The sequence below is a fragment of the Mauremys reevesii genome, linkage group 13 (genome assembly GCF_016161935.1).
Source record: "Mauremys reevesii isolate NIE-2019 linkage group 13, ASM1616193v1, whole genome shotgun sequence".
In the NCBI taxonomy this organism is placed as follows: domain Eukaryota; kingdom Metazoa; phylum Chordata; order Testudines; family Geoemydidae; genus Mauremys; species Mauremys reevesii.
Window position 1 is genome coordinate 18,136,307 of NC_052635.1, and position 16,924 is coordinate 18,153,230.

Sequence of the window (16,924 nt, forward strand, 5' to 3'; positions counted from 1 at the left end):
ATTGACCATGACCGGTCACATGGCCAGTCTTTGGCAGCGAAGTGGGGCAGGAACAAATCGATCTGCACTTTAACAAACAACATGGAAGCTCTTCCGCTATGAGACCCCTGTGTCTTCATCCTCACAGCTGGAAGGAACTTTATCTCAGGAAAATGCATTGCAAAGGGTGGGGGCAAAAACACCCCTGGTAGGGTTTTTTTCTCTCGCTCTCTCTTTCACCTGGGAAGATCAAGGAACCAGCCTTTGGACTTTGGGAGGGGTCCTGACCTCAGAATTTGGCCAGCCCTCGTGCTGGGAACATGTGTTAAGGATTTCACCTTGAACCAAGTCTATTTGTTAAGTTTTAGTTACTAGAAAGCACTTTATCTTTATGTCTTTTGTAAACATTTTCAGGGCTGCCCAAAGGATTCAGGGGGCCTGGGGCAAAGCAATTTCGGGGGGCCCTTCCATTAAAAAAAGTTGCAATACTATAGAATACTGTATTCTCATGGGGGCTCCTAGGGGGCTGGTGCAAATTGCCCCACTTGCCCCCCCCCCGAGCGGCTCTGAACATTTCTGCCTTCCACACCTTATACTTGTACTCACTTAAAAATCTCTCTCCGTGTAGTTAAATAAACCCGTTCTAGTCTTCTCTAATCAAAACTAATCCAGTAGTGTGTTTAAACTAAATTGTTTGGTAACTTCATTTAAGGAAGCAAACTGTTGTACATTGACCCCTTACAAGGTTCAAGGGATCTCCAAAATCTGGACTGCCGAGGAGAGGGCTGGACAGCGCAGAACATACATTTGGGGAAAGGCCAGGACTGGAAGTGTGTTGGGGTCACCCAGCAAGTGGAAACCCAGGCTGGTGGAGTGTTGCTGGCAGGCTGCTGCTATCACAGACACTCAGGGGATGATCTGCATGCTCTCTGGCTGTTTGTGGTGGGCCCAGGGTGGGAGATACAGTGGCAAAGCATTGTGAGGCACCCTACGTTGCAGTGCAGGTGGTGACAGCCCCTCTCCAGCCTAGATTGCACCCTGAAATGTGATAGGGCTGGTGGGTAGATGTCACCCCAGTTCCAAGCCACACTCACTTCTGGCCTGCAACAGTCCCTGGCAAGAGGAGGCAGCACAGGCATGTTTGAGTGCCAGGCCCTTACCCAAGCCCCTGCCATAAAGTCACGGCATTGGTACCAGTCAGAGGAAACTCTGCTCAGAACTCTACTGAAAGCCACGGCACCTCTATGCGGAATTCTTTGAGGATGGGCCGGATTCCCTCTGGGATAATGAAGCGTCCAGAACGGGGGTCCTCCAGGAAGTCTGGCTCCTTGGGTTCCACGTCTTTGGGCACTGAAGGCTGGACAGATGGAAATGGCCAGGCCACACAGAAATTAAGGAGCTTGTCTCTCCTGCTCCACAACATCCCCTCACCCACCCTCCCACCCCTCTCTCCCATCTCCAGCTTTGTCCTCCTCTTTCACTGCTGCCCATTGATACTGGGGGCCCGCCTGCGATGGGAGTGCTCCTCTCTGCTTGAGGATGTGGCTAGTGCAGGGAGCCCAGCATCATGCCCCAGGTGTTAATCTACCAAGTCGAGATAGCAGGAGCAGCTGGAAGGAGCTGCCATGCACCCCTTACCACACTGCTACCCCAGAGAAGCCAGTTACCTCCAAGTAACCACTGTAATCCAGCTCGATCAGCTCAAAGGTAGCAATTAATTCCCCAGCTGCTCTGGCTCCTTTGTAAATGTCAAAAAACTGCAGGGCAGGTTTGCAGTATGGTTCATCCACCAGCTTCACCTGTGGAGTAGCAAAGGCCCGGCCAAGAAATTCTGGAGAACCCTACAGACAAGAAGGAGCAGCCATTGGATACGGCCTCAGCATTCTCACAGCATATCAGGTCCCAGTACAACATGCCAGAACGGGCTGAATCCCAACCAGGTGCAAGTTCTGCAAAGTCACCGGAAAGACTCTCTCTCCATCTCTGACCTCCATGCACTGCTGCAGCAAACTGCTGCAGGGAGCCCACGACAGGGCACTCAGTACTGGGATCACATTCAGAAAGGGATCAAACCACACCTCCCTTCCTTGGCTTTCCACTGACAGAACCATAAACCCTAGGCACTTAGCTGACCAGCCAGTCTTCCTCTTCTCATCTTTATAGATGAGAGCTTCAGGAGAGCATAGGGATCAGCTCTTCTTATCTGTAATGCTAATAGCCCAATCTGAACTGTGGAAAATGCAACCAGATACCACAGAAATGGGTGCAATACAGAACAAGACAACGAACTCCTTCCTCTCACTGATAATGCAGCATTGCCTTCCTGCATTTCAACAATCATTGCATGCCCTGTATCTACCGGAGTTAGACTTCAAGTTATTTCCAGTATGGGCCTTGTCTCCTTGCTTGTAAATTATCTGTATATCTAGGGTGGTCTGTAAATAATAAAACCTATGACTACTACTGAGAATTAAAGCAGTGCGTGTAAGACAATGTGTGCATCTATGTATATTATTACATACAAAAAATGTTAAATTAAGGGTATTTAAGTTGCAAAGTCCAGCCCTCAAAAGTTAGGAAATGATAGAATCGGCCACCATAATTCAGTCTCCTTGTGTGTTTGCATTATTATTAGACAGGATTCTGTTATGTGAGCACATGCTATTTTTACCACATGTCCCATGTCCTATTCTGAGCACAGGCTGGACAGTGCTCAGGAACCTGTGTAGTGTCTCTCTAACCTCATTATTCAGTGTGTGGCCAATTTTACAGTTGGGAAACTGCACCAGGAAAACAAAGTGACTTACCAAGGCCACTCAGAGAATCAGTGGCAGAACCAAGACCAGAACTCGGGGCCACCTGATGCCCAGCCCTTTGCTCATCCATTCAGCCACACTTCCTTACTTCCAGAGGTGCTGAGCAGCCACTTCCCCCAATGAGTTCAGCTGCAGCTGTGAGTGCTCAGCACTTCTGCATATCGAGCCTCAAGTGTCTCAAGCTGGACACCCTCAAAACGAGGAACACACAGTGGCCACCTGCCAAAACTGTGGTGTTGTGACTTTACCAACATCACACAGAGACAGTGGAAAAGATAAGGATGGAATCCAGTTCTCCATTCAACAGCCTTTATTTCTGCAATCCACTGCCTCATTCCTATACATCTTTCAACTTCCAGTGTGAATGAGGCATGGTCTACAGACAACAGCCTCCTTTGCTACATACCCTGACTCATTCCCTGAGCACCGTCCACCCCGTGCACTGCGTGACGCAAAGGTCCTGTGAAAAAGACAGTGGGTGATCATGTAATGAAAGACCATATCAAAATGCAGGTTGCCAGTTCTGGCACTTACTAGCTTTCAAGAGCTGGACTTTGCAACTCTAACACCATTATGTTAAGTTTTTTGGGACTGTAATAGGACTGAATTTGATATTCAGTTCAGTTTATTTTACAAGGCCTGCACATTTTCAGTTTTCATTGTGCTGCTGCACTCAGTAGTGAAGACCCATAACTGCACCGCATCAAGCTCTCCAGGAGGTTTTGGCAGCTGGGTGGGGACAGCTGGGCTTTGGCACCAGCGGAGGCAGCTACGAATGGTGGGAAACACACATTAGCGTGATAATGCTGCGGTTCAGTTTGATGGTCACATTCAGTGTGTTATGAATAGACTGCGACACCTTCACTTGGGTCTGGAAGTGAAAAATAGCCCAGCTTCGCGGCTGCACCAAACCAGATATCAGGACAGGTCTGCATCAGCCGACCGCAGCACAGGTTGGAGCATGCTCAGAGCTTGTCACAGGAGGGCTGGGCCTGAACAGGGTGCTGGGATCAGCCCCACCTGTGTCCAGTGATCCCCCTAAGTGGGGTGCCCATGTGATGGGTTCGGGCTTGGGCCAGGCGACTGGGGAGCGTGTGATGGTAGCCCAGGGCAGGGCTACGTGTGAGGGGGCCTGTTCTCTCAGAGATGGGAGATCGGGGCTGGGAACTGCAAGGCCTGGGCCAGACCTGATACAAGGGTCACTGAGGGCTGGGAAAGAGGCCGTCCCTACCAGCCAGAGGGAGAGGCCTGGCTGCAGCTACCTGCAGTGAGCTGCAACAGCAAAAACCTTTCAAGGGAATTATGAGCCCAGAGGAACCAAATGGACTGTGGCACCCAGGCTGGGCCTAGTGAGCTGGTGAGCCTGGGGAAGGTGGCTGAGAGTCTAGCTCAGAGTTAAACTGCTCTCGTTAGGTTAATAATGCAGGCTCCCGAGGGAGGAGTAACTTAAAGCACCAGTTGAGGTGGTTTGGCTAAGAAAGGAGGAAGCTGAGGCAGTCGGGGGGCTGACACCGCGTGAGGTAAGACTGTTACAGACCTGCCCTGACTTCCACCTTTGGGACTCTGAACCACAGCAAGCCCCTGCCACATCTCCTGTGCCTGGGCTGAGCTGGGGAGTGCAGTGGCCTGGCTGGGCACTGACTTAGAACTCTGCCACACAGTGGAGTTTGCAGCTTGGCAGGTCTGGCTGCTTTCCAGACTGCAAACCAGAATCCAGCTCAGTGTTTGCATGTGAACCATCCTCTCCTCTAAGAGCACCTCACTTCCCCAGGCCGGCGCCAGCTTGGCAGGCTTCACTCATCACACACAACTCCACTGTTTGGCACCACCAGAGCAGACTGACAACAGGAAGCTTGTCAAAGCCTTCCCCAGGGAGCCACTCCTGGCAACTCCAACCTCTCTGCAGCTTCGAGCTGCCGGTATAGGTAAGATCTAATCACAGGAGCGGAGGCAGAGCAAATTGGTGCAGTCGTTCATGTGACGTCCTGTATCTGGACAGATATTCCCTCAGCTTTCCCCAGACTCCTGCACACACTGAGCTTATGGACATAGAGGGCCAGGGTCATTCTCTTATACTTACAAATTTATTATGGTCAAAGATATTGATGACAACAACTGGGGTCTCGGTCTTCAAATCCTCTCTCCTCCCATCAATAATCAGCTGATCATATAAAAGTAGCTCATTCCACAACGGGCTCAGGGTTTCCTCCAAGGTCTGCATGGATAGCGATCAGAATTAATAGAGCTCAGCAGAGTCTCTTGAATTCAGTCAAGTTCATACTTACAATGGCCCTTTAAGGAAGCAGTGGAAAGGGGGAGGGGGAGGCTGCAGACATTCCTCCCCCAAAGCAGGGCGAGGGGCATTATAGAGCACCCATGCGCACACCACTCAGTGCAGTGTGTGCATGGCCAATGCCTTCCAGAGCAGGGGATGAGAGAATTCTGGGGGCTGATCTGGGCATTAGCCAGTGTCCCTCAGATACAACTGTTGTCACCAAAGATTCCTTAAATATTCACACTGCTCAGTGCAGGCTGGCACGAACAATGAAAGGAAGCAGAGATTAATAGTGGACAAACCACAGATTCACAAGTGGCCTTGTAAATATCCTGTTGCTGGTAGATAAAGAAAGAGTAAGAAGAATGACGTGTGATAATCTACAGTTTTGCTTACTAGCAGCTTGTGGACAGTTCATGATCTGTACAGGGATTGGTTACCAAAATTAGTAACCCAATTACAAAGTGTGACACAATGTAACATGGAATGTGCATGAGTCACTTTGGTTTGGAATATGTGTACAATCTGATTGATTTCTGTGTGCTTTGGCAAACCCCTACACCCATCCCCTCAGCACAGGACTGCTGTATGCCAATAAAAAACCCTCAGGGACAAGTCCGGATTTGAGCTAATTCCTTGAGAACAGCGTGCGGAAAGTCTCAAAGAAAAATCCCAACACTAAGAGGGCATGAAAATGTCTCCACAGCTGGAGTCAAGTCTCCTCCTGTGATGTCAGCTTCCAACACTGCAAGCAGTGACTGACTTGGTCCACAGGTGAGTTTCCTGAGGTGAGGGAGATGGGCTGCAGTGGGACCAGAGAGACCTTACCCTGGTGGTCTGGCACTGAGTCGAAAACACCACTCTTGCAAATGGGTCTGAAAGGCCATTGTCGTCAGCAGGCAGGATCCCCCGAGCCTGGTACAAGTGAGCTCGCAGCTGGAAGTAACTGAAGTCTGGCAAGAAAAAGCAGAAATCACTGGGCTGCTATGGGATCAGAGTAGTTATGCCCTTAGCACTCTTGGGAGAGAGTTTCTAGGCAGATCCGGAGGGAAAGGGGGTGGCCCTTGGAGGTGAGGACGGCAGGGGACAGCACCTTTACAGGTGTCTGCTGAAGTGCTTTGGATCAGTATATCAACATGGCTTGGGCCAGGCAGTCCACTTTTGGTTAATTTCTTTGTCCCCAGTGACAACAAGTGCTCTAGAGTCTTTGCGGGGTTAATTCTGGAGTGATTTGCTATGAACATGTGCCCCTCAGAGCTGCATCAGGTCTCAGCAAAGCCGGTGGATTACTGGACAGGTCTTGAGCAGGTCACACACTCTAGAAATCGGAGCCCAGTCAATGACTCTCCAGTAGCTTATGAAGTCATAGTGCCCCATTCTCACTGTGTGGGGGGGGGGTGTCCCTGTGACATTCTGCCAGAACTTTAAACCCTAGAGCAGAGGTTCTCAACCCGCAATCAGCACACAGCCGTGGCCCATCTGACATCCTCAGGGCCATAGAGGTAGCATTGGATGAGGCCCACAATGGCAAATAGGTTGAGAACCACTGCCCTAGGGACACAGGTTGTCCATGGCAGGCTGAGGTGCTGTGCTCTCTCTGCCCCCCACGCTAGCAGGTCCATGCCATCCGTACAGAAGGAGACGGCAGCACTCTAAATGCTGCTGTGGCAAACACACATTCCCACGAGCCAAAAAGACTCTTGGCGAAGCCCACATCCAGGTGCCCAGGCAGGACTCGCTCAGCTCACTGCTCTCATATATGTTTTCATTTTAGCCTCTGGTGGGACTGTAGAGTAAACAGTGCAATCAGGGCAGTCTCTGCTCACCGTCCCTGCTGAGCCGGCTGGGCGGCACGTGCGCTGGGAGCCGTGCTGTCTGCTGGCCACTCTCATAGACAGGCTTGAACTCCTCAGGCAATTCTGCAGTGCTGTTCTTCACGTACTTGGTCACCCCCAGCCACATATAGATCTCTAGTTTGGCGAAGATCTCTCCGGTGCGCGACCCTGGGACCTTGGAGCGCAGAATGTTAGTTTAACTTCACATCCAGAGCCACAGGCCATCAGACCAGCAGTGACTATATCACATGCCGGTGATTAGCAGTGCACCATCACTGTGCCTGCAGCTTTACACATGGGTATGAAGGGCAGCTGGGCAGGGACCACATTTTCTGTTTCTTGGGAAATTCCACAATCTCAAAAAAAATGTTATGTTACAGAAGGAAACCAAAACTTTCAAAATTTCACATGAAACATAATTTAAAAAAAATGTGTTTCAAAATCAAAATATTTTGTTTCCATAAAATCAAAACATTTCCTTCTGACTTTACCTTTTTTATAATATTAAAGAAATTTTGAAATCAAGTAGTTTCTAAACAAAAACAGAAACATTCTGTTCTGCAAATGATGAAATGTTCCCATGTCAAAATGTTCCATATGCTTTGTGCTGGGGTTTTTTCTGAATGAAAACAACCACTCTGTGAGAGGAGAAGCTAAGTTAGTCTTTACCCAGTCCAGGAGCTCACTTGTTTGGACCTGGCATAGAAATTCTCACTACGCAATTAGATTGCTTGGTTTTTACTAGTCTTACAAATTCTTTCTCAGATACAGAACCAATAATTAGAGCTGGGGAAGGAAGGGAGACCAACATGGAGCGAAAGAAGCAGGAATATGATTAGGTTTTTCACATAATCTCTACCTTTAAAAAGACGGTCTGGATCTTTGCACAGTCCTTGCCTTTCTCCTCTTCCACTACAGAGTAGAGGACATTCTGTGCAGGAATTCTTGTGTATGCCACTCGCTTATTATTGCTGAACATCCAGAGTAGGACATCGGGGAGCGTGCACTGGGGCTGGAAGAGATTGACAATGCGGCATCTCAGAGAGAATGTCCCCATGAGGGAATACAAGTGATCCAATCCTGCTTCCACCAAAGTTAATGGCAAAACTCCCACTCTGCTGAGTGCTTGGCACCTTTGAAAATCAAGTCACTTGCTAAGAGCTTAACTGTGGCTTTAGGGGCCTAACTTTAGGTGACATTTTTTGGAACTCTTGATTGTGTAATACATTTTATTTCTCTTAGTAAGTGCAATAGACAAGATACAAAGATAATGTTGCTTAGTGAACTTCACTTCTGCATTTCCTGACTTTGACATTTAAAATGTGCATCCTAACTTAGGTTTTTGCATTTAATTTCCTGGCAGTTTTTAAAGGTGACCTGCAAAGATTTTTGCGTGGGGTTGTATATTTCTTGCGTTGCTGCTTGTTTTTTCATTAAAAGTATCTGGAATATCCAGCCTTCTCCGTTCTCACTGACAGACTACTGGGGAGACCAGAGCAGTGGAGTGAGACCTCAGATGAATGGGGCGTTGAATCTTTTCTCCCAAGTGTTTGTGACACAAGGCATGTCTATATTAATGTGAGCCAGGGTCAGATGAGCTCTCCTCTGCCATCTAGTGATGAACTGGGAGAAAAGACTTCAGGAGCGGACGGTATTTGCACAGACACATCCACTCTGCCTAGGTGTTCAGCAGTCAGAGCTGCTTTGCCAAAGTGATCCGTTTGGGCTGTTTTGGGTTAAAATGCAGGGGGAGTCCTTACTGTAGGAGCAACAGGCAGCAGAACCGTAGTCAGCCTGCCCTGATTGAAGGGAGCACCCTAACTTGAACATCACTAGCTAAGTGATAGGGGTAGGGGTGCCAACTCCAAGTGAAAGTTAGAGTGGGGTGAGAACAGGTGTTCCACACTCTGTTTAAAGCATCCTAGAGACCACTCAAAACATTTCCTCTCCGGTGTTTAAAAATGGAGTTGATCGGACTCAATGAGAGGCCTTGTTTCTGTTGTGGTGACTACAGCTGACATCACTGATGAGCATGTCTAGGGGCTGAGCCTGAGACCTGGTGTGGGGCCAGCACTGCAGTGAAAGACAAGGCAGAGGCAGCACCAGTAGCTGGGCTAAGCAGTGGAACCTCAGAACATGGCAGCAAGCAGTGGCAGAGATAATAGCAGCAGTAGTGGACAGAGGCAGTGAGCAGCAGGACAGCAGCAGCAACAAGAGGCATTGCTCAGTGGCCCTCCCTTGACGGGTGGGAGACAAACCCACATGAACACACTCCAACTGTGTGCAGCAGAGGGAAAGGGGAGTGGCGTGTTAAAGGGACTTTTGTCCATCAGACTTTCACAGCACAAGATGGGAAACTGAGGCAAAGGACATTGCCCGACATACTGTGGGGTGGGTGTTTACTTATGGTTTACGTGCTTTTGAATTATTGTTGCAATGTTTTCCTAAATGAATGCGGGGGAGGGGTTGTTATACACAGACTCAGTGCTTGTAAGTGGGGAAGTATTGTCTTTCAGAGGTGCCCAGGGATGGTGTTTAATTTTCCCAGATTTCTGGGTCAGGGCTCGAGACGGTTCTGTTCTGCAATGTTAAGAGGAACCCCTAGATATTGAACCTGGCCCTTGTTGCTGCTGACGCCACCTAGCAGAAAAGTTACGTTAAGACAATGTGTCCTGTGCAGTTGCCGCAGTGCAAAACTGTACTGTAAATGTATGGCACAGGCACTGAGTGGGGCACCAAGGCAACTATGGAGACAAACACAGAACAGAGGCTTTTTTAAACACTAACTAAAAAACCTCTTCCTCCTCTTAATTGCTCAGGTTCCAGCCTTTTATGGTTTCCTTCCTTAGAGGTTTTTAAGGTCAGGCTTGACAAAGCCCTGGCTGGGATGATTTAGTTGGGTTTGATCCTGCTTTGAGCAGGGGGTTGGACTAGATGACCTCCTGAGGTCTCTTCCAACCCTGAGATTCTATGATTCTATGATTCTCCAGCCGGCCAGCGAGTCCTCTGGCACATATAGATGAGATGGACAATTCTAAAATAAAAACCACAGTCTGTCAAACAAAATCTTCCAGGTTTTTTCACTCCTCAGAGGGAAACACAAGAAGGATACACTAGTTCTTTCCTCCGTGGACACTTTAAAGAAAAACAGACAATTAAAGGGTTGCCTCAGCGGTGTGGTCTATGCACAACCTTGCATGAAACAACGAAAAATGTGTGAATTAAAACCGATGTAATTATTTTGGCGCCAGTTTGTGTGTGGACACTAATTTCAGAATAAAAGTGCCTAAAGTCCCTTTTGATAACATTTTGTTACCAATATTAGCTAAATTGACTTTAGCCCCTTTTATTCTGAAATTAGTGTCCACACACAAACCGGCACAGAAATAATTACATCGGTTTTAAGAAATGAGTACATTTGTAGTGTGACAGACCCAGACCAGTGGGGTACAGGAGTCTGGTAGAGGGCAAATATACTGGTCACTGGATGAGTAGTTTTCTGTTCCCTGACTGACCAGAACAGGGGCTGCTCTAGAGTAATCAGGAACCTGCTAGAACCAATTAAGGCAGCCAGGCTGATTAGATCACCTGCAGCCAATCAAGGCAGGCTAATCAGGGCACCTGGGTTTAAAAAGGAGCTCACTTCAGTTTGTGGTGTGCGTGTGAGGAGCTGGGAGCAAGAGGTGCAAGGAGCTGAGAGGGAGAGGGTGTGCTGCTGGAGGACTAAGGAGTACAAGCGTTATCAGACACCAGGAGGAAGGTCCTGTGGTGAGGATAAAGAAGGTGTTTGGAGGAGGCCATGGGGAAGTAGCCCAGGGAGTTGTAGCTGTCATGCAGCTGTTACAGGAGGCACTATAGACAGCTGCAATCCACAGGGCCCTGGGCTGGAACCCAGAGTAGAGGGCGGGCCTGGGTTCCCCCAAACCTCCCAACTCCTGATCAGACACAGGAGGAGTTGACCCAGACTGTGGGGAAGATCACTGAGGTGAGCAAATCTGCCAATAAGCGCAGGACCCACCAAGGTAGAGGAGGAACTTTGTCACAGTAGGTAGACAGGCAGTGCTTGGTGCTAGCACTTAGATGGCTATGACAGGTGCTGAAGTTCACATCTCACTGAGGTAAGGAAAGGGGGGAGGTAAATTCCTGCCTTTGTCTCATTGCTGGCTGGGAACAGCTCTCTACTGGCTGGATTAACAGGGCAGCATCTCATTAGTTAACACTGCAAAGAGGTAGGCCTTGTCTGTGTTCAAAGCTGCATCCATCTCACTGAACGTGCAATTCCAAACCAAGTGAGTTAAACCCATGCAATACCCACTGGGGACACACTTAACCCAAATTAAGCCTAGTTTATATGAATTTAGCTTAATTCAGTCAAGAATCAATTAAGACCTACATCCAGGCAGATATGGTTTTAATCCAGTTAAGAGTATCCACACTGCTTTCACTGGTTTACTGAATTAGTTTTGTAAACTGATTAAAACTATACTGTGAGGAAACTTTGAATATAGAAAGGCTCAAATTTCTGCTACAGAAAAAGAAACGGAATTGTTTTAAATGAAAGCTCAGAATTCACAGAATGTGCTCAACATGGATCCTCCTGGGGAGAGACCCAGAGACCCAGAGACAGCAGAAATGGAGATTGTCTCCCCATTCAAGCATGCTGCTGTCAAATGGCCGGGATTTGGCTGTGTGTCAGGCCAGGCAGGGACAGAAAGCAGTGATGTCACATACAGGCCGGGGATCATTAGGTTCTGCTCACAAATTACAGCAGATCCACTATTTCTCCATCACTTAGAACCATTTATTCTATCATCTTCTATCACGTACACCTTGGACAGAGCAGGTTTCAGGGCTGCTACTAGCATGTCAGGCTCTTGGGCCAGATATGGACAGGCCACAGAGCTTCCTACCCGCAGAGGTGCACTAGGGATGTGTTCACCTTAAGACACTAATGCACTGCCAGGAATGGCTGTTGTGAGCATCAATAAGGTCTGTGACACATGGTGCCACCTAGTGGCTGAGCAGGATAATACAATCTAACATTCTCTACACACTTCCCAAACGGGGTGAGGGTCCAGCTACTCATGGGAGCAGGTGCGGCCCCAGCCACCTTGGCTCTCGCTGGCACTGATCTCCAAGCTCACAGGAGTATTTACAACTGGAAAAAATAATTCAGAGTAGGGAGGCCACCCACCTAGTGAGAGGGAGAGAGCCCAGCCCCCACCCACCCACGGGGGTGGGGGAGAAGGAGAGCCTGGTCTCCCCTCGCCCAGCCAATGGGGGCCTGGCCACCCTCGCCTGCCTGTCCAGAAGTGGGGGGTTCCCGGGGTCCCGGCCAGCGCACATTGTACCTCTTTAGCCAGGGAGCGCAGCTTTCCGAGGATTCTCTTTGTGTCATTCACTTTCTCCTTCACGTTGGCTCGAGTCAGCCGCCTCCTCACGCGGAGCCCCTGCTTCGCACACAGGATCTGAACATAAAGCACACGCCTGACGCCCATCAAGAACGCCGGTGACACCAGCATCCCGAGGCCATGTGGTCACATCTAGGCCTGTCTGAGGAGCTGTGCTCAGCAGGGTGGACCCAAGCCTGTAGGTCCATCTGTAGCACAGCTCTCACCGGCCCCACAGCTCCCAGTGGGCAGGGGAGAGGAGCAGCCACGGAGCGGGGACGGGTCTCCTTGAAATTAACGTCACCAACAACTTCCAGCAATTTAGTAGCAACACTGAGCCCGTGGCTGAGCCACCCAGGGAAACCTGGCCCCCCACGGCCCAGCCACACTCCCACACTGAGCCCGTCACTGAGCCGCACCCGGGAACCCGGCCCCACATGGCCCAGCCACATCCCCACACTGAGCCCGTGGCTGAGCCACGCAGGGAAACCCGGCCCCACACAGCACAGCCACACTCCTACACAGAGACCATCACTGAGCCACACCGGAGAACCCAGCCCCACACGGCTCAGCCACACCCCCACACAGAGCCTGTCGCTGAGCTGCACCCGGGAACCCGGCCCCACATGAACCAGCCACACCCCCACACTGAGCCCGTCGCAGAGCTGCACAGAGAAACCCGGCCCCACACGGCCCAGCCACACCCCCACACAGAGCCTGTCGCTGAGCCGCGCCAACAAACCCGGCCCCACACGGCTCAGCCACACCCCCACACTGAGCCTGTCGCTGAGCCACGCCAACGAACCCGGCCCCACACGGCTCAGCCACACCCCCACACAGAGCCTGTCGCTGAACCGCACCCGGGAACCCGGCCCCACACAGCCCAGCCACACCCCCACACTGAGCCTGTTGCTGAACCGCACCCGGGAACCTGGCTCCACAGCTCCCAGCGGGCAGGGGAGCAAGGGCGGCTCTATGTATTTTGCCACCCCAAGCACGGCAGTCAGGCGGTGTGCCTGCGGGAGGTCCTCTGGTAACGCGGATTTCGTGGCATGCCTGCAGGAGGTCCATCGGTCCCTGAGCCCATCACTGGGCCATGCAGGGGAACCTGGCCCCAACACAACCCAACCACACCCCCACACAGAGCCACGCAGGGGAATCCATCCCCACACAGCCCAGCCACACCCCTGGCTGAGTGGGGCAGGACAGTGTAAAAGCAATGAATATTTGAAAGGCTGTGGGGGCTGCATTTTTCACTAAGGTTTGGGGACTCCTGAGGCAGCAGAGTTTGCAGAACGTCAGTATGATGGGCATAGCAGCAGGGGCTGGGGTGGGCAGGGGGAACCCTCCCTGGGCAGGTGGGGAGTGGATGAGTGGGATCTCCTTGGGCAGGTGCAAGGTGAGCAAGGGGTTTCTCCATGGCCATGCAGGAGGGCAGGGTGAGGGCAAGCGTGTGAAGAAGCCGGGGGGCAGTCACCGCTCACGTTCCCCTTGGCAGGCTTTCCGAGGCCTTTGCCAGCTGCGGGGTGGGTATTTACCGCACACTGCTGTAGCCCTGTGCCCTGCCCCTTCAAGGGTTAATAGCCGGCTGAGTGGTCACAGGGCACAGCTCTGGTCGCAGCAGCAAAGTGGTGTGTCTGAAAGAACTGAGCACCACAGGCCTTATGCAAGTGTTGGTTTGTTGACTACGGCTCCCTAGTTTGGGAGCAGGACACTGTCCGTGGGGCTGCCCTCAGCGGGGACTCCAACTGTTTCTTTGTGGCGGAGCAGCCCTCGGTGAGCTTGTTCCACCAGAGCTTCAGGAGCTGTCCTGGCTCCCCTTTCAGGGGCCGTTCCAGGGGCTGATTCCAGAACCCTGTGGAATCTGAGCTGGGCACCAGACACTGCCCCAAGCTACGACACACAGGACCCGGATGTTTAAGTGTGTGAGAGTCACAAGGGCTAGGATGAAATCAGTACGGGACTTCAGGGCACAAACCAACCACAGAACAAACTGCCTCTGGGGCTGCTTACTGCAGAACTGCCCCTTGTGGGGAGCCTGACAACTTCCTCTGAAGCATCAGGGGCCAGCCCCTACCCAGGACAGGATCCGTGGGGAGATGGACACCTGCTCCTATTGAGCGAGGGGAGGGTGGCAGGGGCAGTATCCACAGACTATTAGCTACTGTCACAGAGAGACTTTAGCATTAGAATCAAACCTCTCTGCAAGGTGGCTGCCCTTCAGGGCACAGTGTGCGGCTTACCAGGTTACTCAGGGATTATCTGGAGTTGGGGCAGGTAAAGGGACGGCCTCCTGCAGACAGCCGGTAGCTCAGTTTTACTGGCTAAGGTCTTGATCCTTGCAAGCTGTTCCAGACAGCCAAGCCCCATCAGTCTCAAGGGCTCTCCAGGTGGGAAAACCCACACACCTGTGCAGAACTGCACCGAGACTCCAGCTGCAGGAGCAGCGTGAAGGAGGCTGCAGTGATGGGCACATAACAATGGCCATGCAGACACATACAGTTCCTTCAGAACCAGCACTACACGTCTCCCATGATGGCAATTCCACCTTGTCCCCCTCCCCAAACCTCTCAGAGCCAGTGACCACCCAAAGCCCCTCCGCCCCTCAACCCCACAGGCCCTACCCCACTTACAATGTTGTGTGTCAGGAATTTCAGCCGACATCTGTCGAGGTTGTTTGGACGTGACATCGTTTTTTTCTCAGCATTCAGTGAATATTGCCTGTGATTAGAGAGAGCCTGTGAGCCCTGAGACAGGACCATGTTCTCCATGTCCCTCAGGCAGGGCACAGCTCCAAAAATGTGAACCTAATGGATTTCAAGGGAAACCACTAACATCCCCCCTCTCTGAACTGCTTTTCCTTCTCCAGCCACCAACAGCCCTTTGCCACATTTGAGTTGTGCATTAGACAGGACCTTGTGTGTCCCCTTCATAGTAAATTAGGCTCTAGCCGCACAACGGGCCCCTGCCCCACTGAGCAGTCACCCTGAATGGGACCTTAGTCAGCTTCAGTCTCCCTCCTGCCATGTGGGTCTTTCTGAGCAGAAAGGGAGGGGAAGCACAAAGGCATTTATCAAAGCAGAGAGTGGCTGTCGTAGCACCTGAAACTACATTCACCTTACTGTGGCAAACCGACCAGCAAGCCATTAACGCCAGCTCTGGAACTGCAGCCTGCTCTCCCCTGGGCTTCCTGGGAATGGGGTGCCCTGTATGAGCTCACTCAATCTCTCCTGCCTCTTCTTGGCTTCCCTTTCCTTCCCTCTCTTCCCTTCTTTTCTTGTCTTTATTGACCAGCCTCACTAGCTGGATGGCTTTCTTCCTAAACCATAGTGCCCTTTGCTCAAGGAGGGGCCTGCACCGTTGTGCTTCAGTGTAGCGTGCAAAGCAGCAGAGGAATCACACAGTCTCTTGCAGTAGAACACCCTTCCTCTGATTGCTGCTGGCTCTGCGGAGCTCACAGGCCTGCTTTGGTCACTGCTTGGGCATCCTCTGCAGAGCTTTGGGCTCCCTGGGAAATTGTGCCTAACTCTCAGGCACAGGCGCCGACCTTCCAATGTGCCAGGGGTGCTTGACACCCGGCTCTGCCTCAGGCCCCACCAGGGCCAGCTCTACCATTTTTGCCACCCCAAGCAAAAAAAAGCCGCTCGGACTACCGCCCAAACTGCTGAGGCAAAAAAAAAAAAAAGCCGCCCGGACCATGCCACCCCAAGAATGGACAGAATGCTGCCCCTTAGCATGTGCCGCCCCAGACACGTGCTTCCTCCGCTGGTGCCTGGAGCCAGCCCTGGGCCCCACCCCCACTCTGCCTATTCCGGTCCCTGCTCCACCCCCGCCTCTTCCCACCCTGTTCCATCCCCTCCCCCCAGCAAGTCACAGCCACGCTCCTCCCCCTCTCTCCCAAAGCCTCCTGCACACTTCAAAACAGGCGAGAGATGCAGGGAGGGAGAGGGAGGCTCTGATCAATGGGACCTGCCAGTGGGCAGCAAACACTGGGGGACTGGAGGAGGAGCTGACAGGGGACCTGCTGGTGGGTGCTGAGCACCCACGATTTTCCCCCATGGGTGTTCCAGCCCCCAGAGCACCCATGGAGTTGGTGCCTGTGCTCTCAGGTGCCTAGAAAATGACAGGATCACACTGCAATCCACAAAGTCTGAGTTAGGCACCTAGGCTCCCTGTATAATGACTGGGGAGAGACAGGCACCTTAGACTGCCATATGCCAGCTAGCTAGGCAGTGAGCTGCCTAAACTACCAATGGGAGATGCAGATGAGAGGAAAGCCTATCTCTGCCAGCAATTCACAAACAGGAACCCCTCTCCAAGAGTCAGGCGATTCCAGGCACCTAAGCCAATCCTTGGGCGGATGAGTGAGGCAGGCACCCTAGGGCCATGCTAAACAGCCAGAATAAGTTGGACCCCTTATAACTTTATTCCTAGTGGTTAGTGCTCTCACCTGGGATGGGGGAGACCCAGGTTCAAGTCCCCCATCAGTCAGAGGGGGAGAATGGATTTGAACTGGGGTCCTCACCTGGCAGGAGGGTGCTCTAAGCACTGAGCTAGAGGATACTCTCATGTATGGCTCCCTCAGCCTCTCCTGCTGAAGTTATTCCACTGGGGATACATAATTAATGA

General features: G+C 51.5%; 1 protein-coding gene across 3 annotated transcripts in view; it reads right to left on the reverse strand.

Moving 5' to 3' along the window:
• Positions 1–16,924, reverse strand: part of LOC120381247 (fer-1-like protein 4) — a 119,285-nt gene that overhangs the window by 53,754 nt on the left and 48,607 nt on the right. For all 3 annotated transcript variants that reach the window (XM_039499416.1, XM_039499415.1, XM_039499417.1), the window contains 8 exons: positions 14,929–15,016; positions 12,257–12,373; positions 7,765–7,917; positions 6,897–7,080; positions 5,899–6,023; positions 4,876–5,010; positions 1,647–1,820; positions 1,220–1,336 (listed from right to left, as the gene is read on the reverse strand). In XM_039499416.1, coding sequence (XP_039355350.1) covers positions 1,220–1,336; positions 1,647–1,820; positions 4,876–5,010; positions 5,899–6,023; positions 6,897–7,080; positions 7,765–7,917; positions 12,257–12,373; positions 14,929–15,016 — 1,093 coding nt within the window. The remainder of the gene's footprint in view (positions 1–1,219; positions 1,337–1,646; positions 1,821–4,875; positions 5,011–5,898; positions 6,024–6,896; positions 7,081–7,764; positions 7,918–12,256; positions 12,374–14,928; positions 15,017–16,924) is intronic.